Source organism: Symphalangus syndactylus, chromosome 12 (genome assembly GCF_028878055.3).
Source record: "Symphalangus syndactylus isolate Jambi chromosome 12, NHGRI_mSymSyn1-v2.1_pri, whole genome shotgun sequence".
Lineage (NCBI taxonomy): Eukaryota > Metazoa > Chordata > Mammalia > Primates > Hylobatidae > Symphalangus > Symphalangus syndactylus.
The window spans coordinates 61,110,626-61,122,176 of NC_072441.2; the positions used below are offsets into that span (position 1 = coordinate 61,110,626).

The 11,551-nt window shown below is 42.4% G+C and overlaps 1 protein-coding gene across 2 annotated transcripts in view; it reads right to left on the bottom strand.

Annotated features, from left to right (window-relative positions):
- The window catches only part of SLC25A24 (solute carrier family 25 member 24), a 65,155-nt gene extending 64,447 nt beyond the window's left edge, over positions 1-708 (bottom strand). Inside the window, exon 1 of one of the 2 annotated variants that reach the window (XM_063624394.1) lies at positions 326-708. In XM_063624394.1, coding sequence (XP_063480464.1) covers positions 326-508 — 183 coding nt within the window. In that variant the 5' untranslated portion in view covers positions 509-708. The remainder of the gene's footprint in view (positions 1-325) is intronic. The other variant, XM_063624395.1, reaches the window with a different exon arrangement.
- Between the last annotated feature and the right edge of the window lie 10,843 nt (positions 709-11,551).

Sequence of the window (11,551 nt, forward strand, 5' to 3'; positions counted from 1 at the left end):
GTATTAAAACAAAAAACAAAGAACCTGGGATGGATTCAGGACAAAAGTGTCTTAAAAATTTAACAGTGTCCGTGGGCCAGAGTGCCCACAACATTCATTTTATCTGGACAAATACCAGTAGACTTTCGTATTATGACCCACTTCTGTTACCGGGGTCGCCAGTCGCGGCCCCACGCCCGAGTTTCTGAAGCCACCGGAGCGCTGGGCGCCACAGTTCCTCCTTCCTCCTGGCAACGCCTCGGGCCGCCGCCCTCCTCGGTCCTCGCAGTGTCCCCAGCGCCCGCAGCCCTCCCTGCGCTCAGGCGGCGCCCCGGCGGCGACCCACCTCCTCGGCGTCCTGGCCCAGGGGGATGCCCAGGTTCCTGAGCCCCTCCTGCAGCTCGCCGATGTCCACCACTCCGTCCCCATTGCGGTCCAGTGCCTGGAAGAGGGTCTCGTAGCGCGTCGGCGGCTCCGCGTCCTGGCAGGCCGCGGTGGGCAGCACGAAGCCCCGCAACCAGCGCAACATGGTCCCAGAGGCGCGGGCGCACTGGCCGAAGAAGTCACGGGAGATCGAGGGCTGCGGGGCGCGACCGGGACCAGCGCGAAGCCGCGCTGGGCGGGGCGCGCGGCGCAACAGCGTTTGGGGCGCAGTCGGGGGTGCGGCTGCGGCGCGCAGGGCGCAGGAGCGGAGACCCCACCCTAGCCCGCGCGACGCGCAGGGTGTGGCCGTCCCGCCGCCGCTGGGGAGGAGCTCGCCGCGCTGGCCTCCGCTGCACTGGCCGGGCCCGCCTCCGGAGAGCAGGAAGTATGGGAGCTGCGAGCTGGGTCTCGGGAGGGGCTGTGCGGACCCGGTGTCGACCTCCGCCCAGTTGCCAGTCCCGCTGTCAGCAGTGCGGGTCCGAGGAGGAGGCCCCCAGCAGCTCCAGGGCTGCAGCGTCAGCGCGTCGGTGGCTTGGGAGCCGGGGTCTTGAAGACCGATTACTCCACTTAAAGACCCCCTCGGGCCGGAGCCTTGGCGGTCAGCCCAGAGCTGCTTCTCTCTGCCTGGAAACTGGGCCGTGGAGGGCATTGTCTCTCACGCATGTCTAACATTTCCGTGGCTGCACACCTGGGATGGCGATTCTGCTTTAAAAAGCAGAGAGTTAATCCGAAAGCATCTATTGGAGCAATTATAAAACAAAAAGGAGAAACTCCTGGATTTGTTGCAGAAAAGATCAACAGCCATCCGCGTGGGCAACGGGGAAAAGAAGGACTAGTTTGGTAGGCAGCTTAGCTAGGATTTGCCCGTGATTAAGCGTATACAGTGTCTGCCAGCTGCACTTATCAGAAAAAACCTCAGCGCCCTCCTCCTTCTCAAGATGGGTGCAGTTCCAAGGTTTGGAGCTTATTACTCAGGCAAGACAGAAATTACTGCCTAGCATGGAATAACGGAAGGAACATTGGACTTAACAGAGAAAGTACCTAATCCTTCAGATGTGACATAGCCTCTCCCGGTAGTCTCTCATCAGTAAAATGAGAATATAAATATCTGCCTTCACAACAAGGTTGTATATTATATGTGAAAGGTCTTAATTCTCTAAGGCGCCAATCAAATGAGATATCATTAATTGTAATAATTCTGTTCATTCACAGCTGCTTAAGTGGAACTATTGTTGTACTGCTGTTTGCATTAAAGAAGATACCTCTGTACTTGTAAATTAGGGTGTCTCACATCTTCTGAATCACTACACAGAAATCAGTTGTTCCAACAAGAGCCAGGAACTCAGACCCTGAACTTACCTCCCCTCATATCATATTGTATGTTTCAGATATATATGAATCAGGCCGGGCGCGGTGGCTCACGCCTGTAATCCCAGCATTTTGGAAGGCCGAGGCGGGTGGATCACGAGGTCAGGAGATCGAGACCATCCTGGCTAACACGGTGAAACCCCGTTTCTACTAAACAAAATACAAAAAATACAAAAAATAAAAGATATATATGAATCTAGAATTTGTAAGTTAAGGGCTGCCTGCTTAGTAAAATCATCTTGAAACTGATTTATCTTTTTATATTATTTCCAACTTCCAGTCTTATTAAGAATCATTGCCTTCCTTTGGAACTGCCTTCAAACTTCAAATTTTCTCTGTCCTTGAAAACCTCTTTTAATCCCTACTCTGAATACTCTGTACTTGAAGAGAGGTTGCTTGAATTAGTCATCTTATACTTACATGCTTTCATTTTACTTTTTATTTATTTCTTTTTTTTTTTTTCTTTGAGACAGTCTGTCGCCCAGGCTGGAATGCAGTGGCGCAATCTCGACTCACTGCAACCTCCGCCTCCTGGGTTCAAGCGATTCTCCTGCCTCAGCCTCCTGAGTAGCTGGGGCTACAGGCTATTTTACTTTTTTAAAAAAGTAATACTTAGAAAAATTACCTGTCAACATTTTTGCTGAGAAAATTATCTTCACACCGAAACTTTTACTTGAGGGTTTATAGCAGTTCTCTTCATAACTGTCAAGCGCAGAAACAAAATGTTCTTTAATGGGTGAACTGGTAAACAACCTGTGTTGCATTCATACAATGAGATAGTAATTAGCAATAAAAAGGAATGAATTACTGATACCTATCAACAATGACATTCTGGAAAAGGCAAAACTATAGGGACAGAAAACAAATCAGTAGTTACCAGGGGCTGGGACTCGGGGGAGGGGAATTGATGACAAAAGAGCATCAGAAGTCTTATGGGGGTGATGGAGCTATTTTACATCTTGCTTATGGTGGTAGTGGTTACACAACTGTATGTGTGTGCCAGCAGAACTACACACTAACATGGGTTAATTTATTCTGGGATATCAATAAATCTGACTTAAACATGAGTAAAATGGAATAAAAATTCTCAAAAGATCAGTGTGAACATCAAAACAGTTTATGAATAGTTATGAAGTATGGGCCACACACCAGCAGCATTGGTGTCACATCAGTGTTATTGTGAAAATCAAAGCGTTTATGAAGTGCAGGCCACAGACCAGCAGCATCAGTGTCACTTGGGAGCTTGTCATAAATAATCTCAGGCCTGCCCAAGCCCACTAAGCAAGAATTGCACTTATACAAGAACCCTGGATGAGCATTTCATAAAGTTTGAGAAGCACAGCTAGTATGAAGCAAACCACTCAAAGTGCAACCTGTTACCTGTCTGCAACGAGTCAGACATTGAGAGGAAGGATTTAGAAACTTTATAGCAATTTGATAAAGTAATTTTGTTATATCTAATAATAAAACTCAGATCTTGTCTTTTTAATTTCAATTTTCTAGTATTGCATTTTTACTGTATTTTACGAAACTATGTCTGCAAAGAATTGAGATAACACCATGAAGATAAAAGGTGTAATTAACACTAGCAACTTCCTGCATAAGAGAAGAAACCTTTACATGGACATTTAAACATCTGGACGAAAGAAGGCACCCCTGCTTAATTCTATTGGCAATTCCCAAAGACCAGTGGTTCCTAGAGGGCAGTAGTAGAAACCCAGAATTCACACTTCCTTAATTCATTTCCTTGGTCAGAACAAAAGTCTAGGGTTCAGCCCAATTTAGCTATTTCTGTTGTCCCCAGCTTCTAGCCTTCTCATGTACTACCATTTTCCACTGGAATAACCTTCAGACTTGACCAGTTTCAGTCCTTGAAGACCTCTTTCAGCACCTACTTTGGAATCTTTTAATAATCGTTCTAGATTAGGCTAGTTTTAGTTGATAAACACATTTCTTCTTTCTATCCACTGAATCACTTACTTATTGTGTAGTGCTAATAAGACCAAAGAATCTGCCTCTCCACAAGGAACAATTCTATTTCAAAATCCTTCAAGAATATTCAGAAAGGAAAAAAAGATCCTGGTCATTGCTCCCTCAAATTTGAGTAATCACAGCGTAGGCTCTGTAAGAGAATTTGCTTGGTTTAGTGTAAAGCCATAACCATTACTGGAAGGGTAATTTTTTTTTTTCATTATACTTTAAGTTCTGGGATACATGTGCAGAATGTGCAAGTTTGTTACATAGGTATAAATGTGCCATGGTGGTTTGCTGCACCCATCAACCTGTCACCTACATTAAGTATGTCTCCTAATGCTATCCCTCCCCTCCCCACTCCCTCCCCTCCCCACCCCCAACAGACCCCGGTGTGTGATGTTCTCCTCCCTGTGTCCGTGTGTTCTCATTGTTCAACTTCCACTTATGACTGAGAACATGCGGTGTTTGGTTTTCTATTCCTGTGTTAGTCTGCTGAGAATGATGGCTTCCAGCTTCATCCATGTCCCTATAAAGGACATGAACTCATCCTTTTTTATGGCTGCATAGTATTCCATGGTATATATGTGCCACATTTTCTTTATCCAGTCTATCACTGATGGGCATTTGGGTTGGGTCCAAGTCTTTGCTTTTGTGAACAGTGGTGCAATAAGTGCACATGTGCATGTGAATGACTTATAATCCTTTGGATATATACACCCAGTAATCGGATTGCTGGGCCAAATGGTATTTCTGGTTCTAGATCCTTGAGGAATCACCACACTGTCTTCCACAACAGTTGGACTAATTTACATTCCCACCACCAGTGTAAAAGTGTTCCTATTTCTCCACATCCTCTCCAGCATCTGTTGTTTCCCGACTTTTTAATGTTCACCATTCTGACTGGTGTGAGATGGTATCTCATTGTGGTTTTGATTTGCATTTCTCTAATGAATAGTGATGATGAGATTTTCTTCGTATGTTTCTTGGTCACATAAATGTCTTCTTTTGAGAAGTATCTATTCATATCCTTTGCCCAGTTTTTGATGGGGTTGTTTGTTTTTTTCTTGTAGATTTGTTTAAGTTCCTTGTAGATTCTGGATATTAGCCCTTTGTCAGATGGATAGATTGTAAAAATTTTCTCCCATTCTGTAGGTTGCCTGTTCACTCTGATGATAGTTTGTTTTGCTGTGCAGAAGCTCTTTAGTTTAATTAGATCCCATTTGTCAATTTTGGCTTATGTTACAATTGCTTTTGGTATTTTAATCATGAAGTCTTTGCCCATGCCTATGTCCTGAATGGTATTGCCTATGTTTTCTTCTAGGGTTTTTATGGTTTTAGGTCTTATGTTTAAGTCTTTAATCCATCTTGAATTAATTTTTGTATAAGGTGTAAGGAAGGGGTCCAGTTTCAGTTTTCTGCATATGGCTAGCCAGTTTTCCCAACACCATCTATTAAATAGGGAATCCTTTCCCCATTGCTTGTTTTTGCCAGGTTTGTCAAAGCTCAGATGGTTGTATATGTGTGGCATTATTTCTGTGGCCTCTGTTCTGTTCCATTGGTCTATATCTCTATTTTGATACCAGTACCATGCTGTTTTGGTTACTGTAGCCTTGTAGTATAGTTAAAAGCCAGGTAAAGTGATGCCTCCAGCTTTTCTCTTTTTACTTAAGATTTTCTTGGCTATACGGGCTCTTTTTTCATTCCGTATCAAATTTAAAATAGTTTTTTCTAATTCTGTGAAGAAAGTCAATGGTAGCTTGATGGGATTAGCATTGACTCTATAAATTACTTTGGGCAGTATGGCCATTTTCATGATATTGATTCTTCCTATCCATGAGCATGGAATGTTTTTCCATTTGTTTGTGTCCTCTCTTATTTCCTTGGCATTGGTGTAATTCTCCTTGAAGAGATCTTTCACATCCCTTGTAAGTTGTATTCCTAGATTTTTTATTCTGTTGGTAGCAGTTGTGAATGGGAGTTCACTCATGATTTGGCTCTCTGTTTCTTATTGGTGTATAGAAATGCTAGTGATTTTTGCACATCGATTTTGTACCCTGAGACTTTGCTTGAAGCTGCTTATCAGCTTGAGGAGATTTTGGGCTGAGACAATGGGGTTTTCTAAATATAAAATCATGTCATCTGCAAACAGAGACAATTTGACTTCCTCTCTTCCTATTTGAATACCCTTTATTTCTTTCTCTTGCCTGATTGCCCTGGCCAGAACTTCCAATACTATGTTGAATAGGAGTGGTGAGAAAGGGCATCCTTGTCTTGTGCCGGTTGTCAAAGGGAATGCTTCCAGCTTTTGCCCATTCAGTATGATATTGGCTGTGGGTTTCTCATAAATACCTCTTATTATCTTGAGATACATTTCATCAGTACCTAGTTTATTGAGAGTTTTTAGCATGAATTGGCTGTTGAATTTTATCAAAGGCCTTTTCTGCATCTATTGAAATAATCATGTGGCTTTTGTCATTGGTTCTATTTATGTGATGAATTATGTTTATTGATTTCTGTATGTGGAACCAGCCTTGCATCCCAGGGATGAAGCCAACTTGATCATGGTGGATAAGCTTTTTGATGTGCTGCTGGATTCAGTTTGCCAGTATTTTATTGAGGATTTTTGCATCGAAGTTCATCAGGGATATTGGCCTGTAATTTTCTTTCTGTGTTGTGTCTCTGCCAGGTTTTGGTATCAGTATGATGCTGGCCTCATAAAATGAGTTAGAGAAAAGTCTCTTTTTTTCCATTGTTTGGAATAGTTTATGAAGGAATGGTACCAGTTCCTCTTTCTACCTCTAGTAGAATTTGACTGTGAATCCATTTGGTTCTGTGCAATTTTTTTTTTTTTTTTTTAGTGTGTAGGCTATTAATTACTGCCTCAATTTCAGAACTTGTTGTTGGTAGTATTCAGGGAATCGACTTCTTCCTGGCTTAGTCTTGGGAGAGAGTATGTGTCCAGGAATTTATCCGTTTCTTCTAGATTTTCTAGTTTATTTGCATAGAGGTGTTTATAGTATTCTCTAATAGTAGTTTGTATTTCTGTGGGATCAGTGGTAATGTCTCCTTTATCATTTTTATTGTGTCTATTTGATCTTTCTCTCTTTTCTTCTTTTTTAGTCTGGCTAGCAGTCTATCTATTTTGTTAATCTTCTCAAAAAACCAGCTCCTGGATTCATTGATTTTTTTTTAAGGGTTTTTCATGTCTCTATCTCCTTCAGTCCTGCTCTGATCTTAGTTATTTCTTGTCTTCTGTTAGCCTTTGAATTTTTTTTGCTGTTGCTTCTCTGGTTTTATTAATTGTGAAGTTAGGGTGTCGATTTTAGATCTTTCCCACTTTCTCATGGGGGCATTTAGTGCTTTAAATTTCCCTCTACACAATGCTTTAGCTGTGTCCCAGAGATTCTGGTATGTTGTGTCTTTGTTCTCATTGGTTTCAAAGATGTTATTTATTTCTACCTCAATTTCGTTATGTACCCAGTAGTCATTCAGGAGCAGGTTGTTCAGTTTCCATGTAGTTGTAAGGTTTTGAGTGAGTTTCATAATCCTGAGTTTCAATTTGCACTGTGGTCTGAGAGATTGTTTTTTATGATTTCCGTTCTTTTGCATTTGGCGAGGAGTCTTTTACTTCCAATTGTGTGGTCAATTTTAGAATAAATGCTATGTGGTGCTGAGAAGAATGTATATTCTGTTGATTTGGGGTGGAGAGTTCCATAGATATTTATTAGGTCTGCTTAGTCCAGAGCTGAGATCAAGTCCTAAATATCCTTGTTAATTTTTGGTCTTATTGATCGGTCTAGTATTGACAGTGGGATGTTATCCCACTATTATTGTGTGGGAGTCTGAGTCTTTTTGTAGGTCTCTAAGAAGTTGCTTTATGAATCTGGGTGCTTCTGTATTGAGTGCATATGTATTTAGGATAGTTAGTGCTTCTTGTTGCATTGATCTCTTTACCATTATGTAATGCCTTTCTTTGTCTTTTTTGATCTTTGTTGGTTTAAAGTTTGTTTTATCAGAGACTGGGATTGCAGCCTCCGCTTTTTTTTTTTTTTTGCTTTCAATTTTCTTGGCAAATATGTCTCCATCCCATTATTTAAGCGGATGTGTGTCTTTGCACGTGAGAAGAGTCTCCTGAAAACTGCGCACTGATGAGTCTTGAATTTTTATCCAATTTGTCATTCTGTGTATTTTAATTTGGGCATTTAGCCCATTTACATTTAAGGTTAATATTGTTATTTGTGAATTTGATCCTCTCATTATGATGCTAGCTGGTTATTTTGCACATTATTTGATGCAGTTTCTTCATAGTGTCGATGGTCTTTACATTTTGGTATGTTTTTGCAGTGGCTGGTACCAGTTTTTCCTTTCCATATTTAGTGATTCCTTCAGGAGCTCTTGTAAGGCAAGCCTGCTGGTGACAGAATCCCTCAGCATTTGCTTGTCTGTAAAGGATTTTATTTCTCCTTTGCTTATGAAGCTTAGTTTTGCTGGATAAGAAATTCTGAGTTGAAAATTGTTTTCTTTAAGAATACTGAATATTGGCCCCCACATTCTTCTGGCTTGTGGGGTATCTGCAGAGAGATCTGCTGTTAGTCTGATGGGCTTCCCTTTGTGGGTAACCTGACCTTTCTCTTTCGCTGCCCATAACATTTTTTCCTTCATTTCAACCTTGGTGAATCTAACAATTATGTGTCTTGGGGTTGCTTTTCTCAAGGAGTGTCTTAATGGTATTCTCTTTATTTCCTGAATTTGAATGTTGACCTGTCTTGCTAGTTTTGGAAAGTTCTGGATAATATCCCAAAGTGTGTTTTCCAAATGGTTCCATTCTCTTCATCACTTTCAGGTACACCAATCAAATGTAGGTTTGGTCTTTTCACATAGTCCCATATTTTTTGGAGGTTTTGTTCATTTCATTCTTTTTTCTCTAATCCTGTGTTCACGCTTTATTTAATTAAGTTGATCTTCAATCTCTGATATCCTTTCTTCCGCTTGATCTATTCAGCTATTGATACTTGTGTATGCTTCATGAAGTTCTCGTGCTGTGTTTTTCAGCTCCATCAGGTCATTTATGTTCTTCTCTAAACTGGTTATTCTAGTTAGCAGTTCCTGTAACCTTTTATCATGGTTCTTAGTTTCCTTGCATTGGGTTAGAGCATGCTCCTTCAGCTCAGAGGAGTTTGTTATTACCCACCTTCTGAAGCCTACTTCTGTCAATTCATCAAACCCATTCTCCATACAGTTTTGTTCCCTTGCTGGCGAGGAGTTGTGATCCTTTGGGGGAGAAGAGGCATTCTAGTTTATTAAATTTTCAGCATTTTTGTGCTGGTTTTTCCTCAACTTCATGGATTTATCTACCTTTGATCTTTGATGTTGGTGACCTTTGGATGCTGTTTTTGCATGGGCTTCCTTTTTGTTGATGTTGATGTTATTGCTTTCTGTTTGTTAGTTTGTCTTCTAACAGTCAGGCGCCTCTTCTGCAGGTCTGCTGGAGTTTGCTATAGGTCCATTCCAGAACCTGTTTGCCTGGGTATCCCCAGCAGAGGCTGCAGAACAACAAAGATTGCTGCCTGCTCCTTCCTCTGAAAGTTCCGTCCCAGAGGGGCACCTGCCAGATGCCAGCATGAACTCTTCTCTATGAGGTGTCTGTCGACCCCTGGTGGGAAGCGTCTCCCCATTAGGAGGCTTGGGGGTTAGGGACTCACTTGAGGAGGCAGTCTGTTCCTTAGCAGACCCCCAGCGCTGTGCTGGGAGATCCGCTGCTCTCTTTAGAGCCGGCAGGCAGGAATGTTTAAGTCTGCTGAAGCTGCGCCCACAGCAACCCCTTCCCCCAGGTGCTCTGTCCCTGGGAGATGGGAGTTTTATCTATAAGCCCTTGACTGGGGCTCCTGCCTTTCTTTCAGAGATGCCCTGCCCAAAGAGGAGGAATCTAGAAAGGCAGTCTGGCTACAGCTGCTTTGCCACACTCTGGTGGGCTCCACCCAGTTCAAACTGCCTGGGGGCTTTGTTTACACTGTGAGGGGAAAACGGCCTACTCCAGCCTCAGTAATGGCTGATACCCTTCCCTGCACCAAGCTCGAGTTCCAGGTTGACTTCAGAGTACTGTGCTTGCAGTGAGAATTTCAAGCCAGTGGTTCTTAGCTTGCTGGGCTGCTTGGAAGTGAGTGGGATCTGCTGAGTGAGACCACTGGCTCCCTGGCTTCAGCCCCCTTTCCAGGGAAGGAAACAGTTCTGTCTCGTTAGTGTTCCAGGCGCCACTGGGTTACGAAAATAAACTCCTGCAGCTAGCTTGGTGCTTGCCCAAATGGTCGCCCAGTTTTGTGCTTCAAACCCAGGCCCTGGTGGTGTAGGCACCCCAGGGAATCTCCTGATCTGTGGGTTTTGAAGACCATTGGAAAAGCGTAGTATCTGGGCCGGATAGCACTGTCCCTCAGGGCACACTCCCTCAAGGCTTCCCTTGGCTAGATGAGGGAGTTCCCCTGCCCCTGGCACTTCCCGGGTAAGGCGACACCCCACCGTGCTTCTGCTAGCCCTCCGTGTGCTGCCCCCACTGTCTAACCAGTCCCAGTGAGATTAGCCGGGTACCTCAGTTGTTAATTCAGAAATCACCCGCCTTCTGTGTTGGTCTCTCTGGGAGCTACAGATCAGAGCTGTTCCTTTTCAGCCATCTTGCCCCACAAAAGATCTCTGGGAGGATAATTTTATTGTGCAATAAATTTTGAATTTGGGTGTCCTACTAGTCTTTAGTGAAACAATCATTTTAAATTTTTGGCTCACTTACATCACATTAAGCTAATTGGAAATTTCATCAGGTTTTCCAAGTCATTTAGGAGATGGAATTCGAGGTAAAACAAATTCTATCTCTTGCTCTGCCTGTCTCCTAACCCCATTCCATCCTCCAAAATAAATGCAAACAATTCTCAATCATAAAAATATGGCTCTTAGTTACCAGAAAATTGCCATCATCACTAAAATATGTAAATACTTCTCATTTCAAAATAGTTGTGTTAAATTCAAACTGCCTTAAAAACCACATACCTCAGTATTTTGAAATGATTAAAAAGACTATATTAAGACTGTTTCTAGATTTTCAGAATTTATTTAAATTATGTCCTAAAGACTGATAGATCTAAAATTAAAAGAATACTTTGTACTTCCAAGAATCAATAATCATGGAACTTGAATTGATATTTTACACTTATTTTTTATATGTAAAGCCCCCACTTCCTTCCTTTCTCTCCTTCTTTCCTTTCTTCCTTCCTTCCTTCTTCCTTCCTCCCTTTCTCCTTCCTTCTTCCTTCCTTCCTTGCTCCTTCCTTATTCCTTCCTTCCTGCCTTCCTTCCTTCCTTCCTCCTTCCTTCCTCATCAGATTAAAGTCATCAGGCAGGCTAGAATGAGGAAAGCTGCACAACCATAGTCAGAACTCAGGAAGGAAGGAAGGTGCTGAGAAGGGCAATAGCCTAATGAGGCTGAGGGATTGGTTATACACAAGGGGACTGAGCAGATAAATATGTTGAGGATAATGAGGGCTAAGTCAGAGAAGTGAGTTACAAATATGAAAAGAGTTAAGCTAGAATGAACCCTATAGTGTTGGATTATAATTAATACTATTGGTGTGAGTTCATGGTTTTAAATATTTTTAGATATAGAAATATAAAGGGATGTGTATGTGTGTGTATGTGTGTAATGTGCGTGTCTGTGTGTACACACATACATACATATATTTTCTACCTCTGTCCACTGACAGGGCCTACTAGCAATGAGAACATACAGTACCCAGATCTTTCTTCCTAAATATCACTCTCTGAA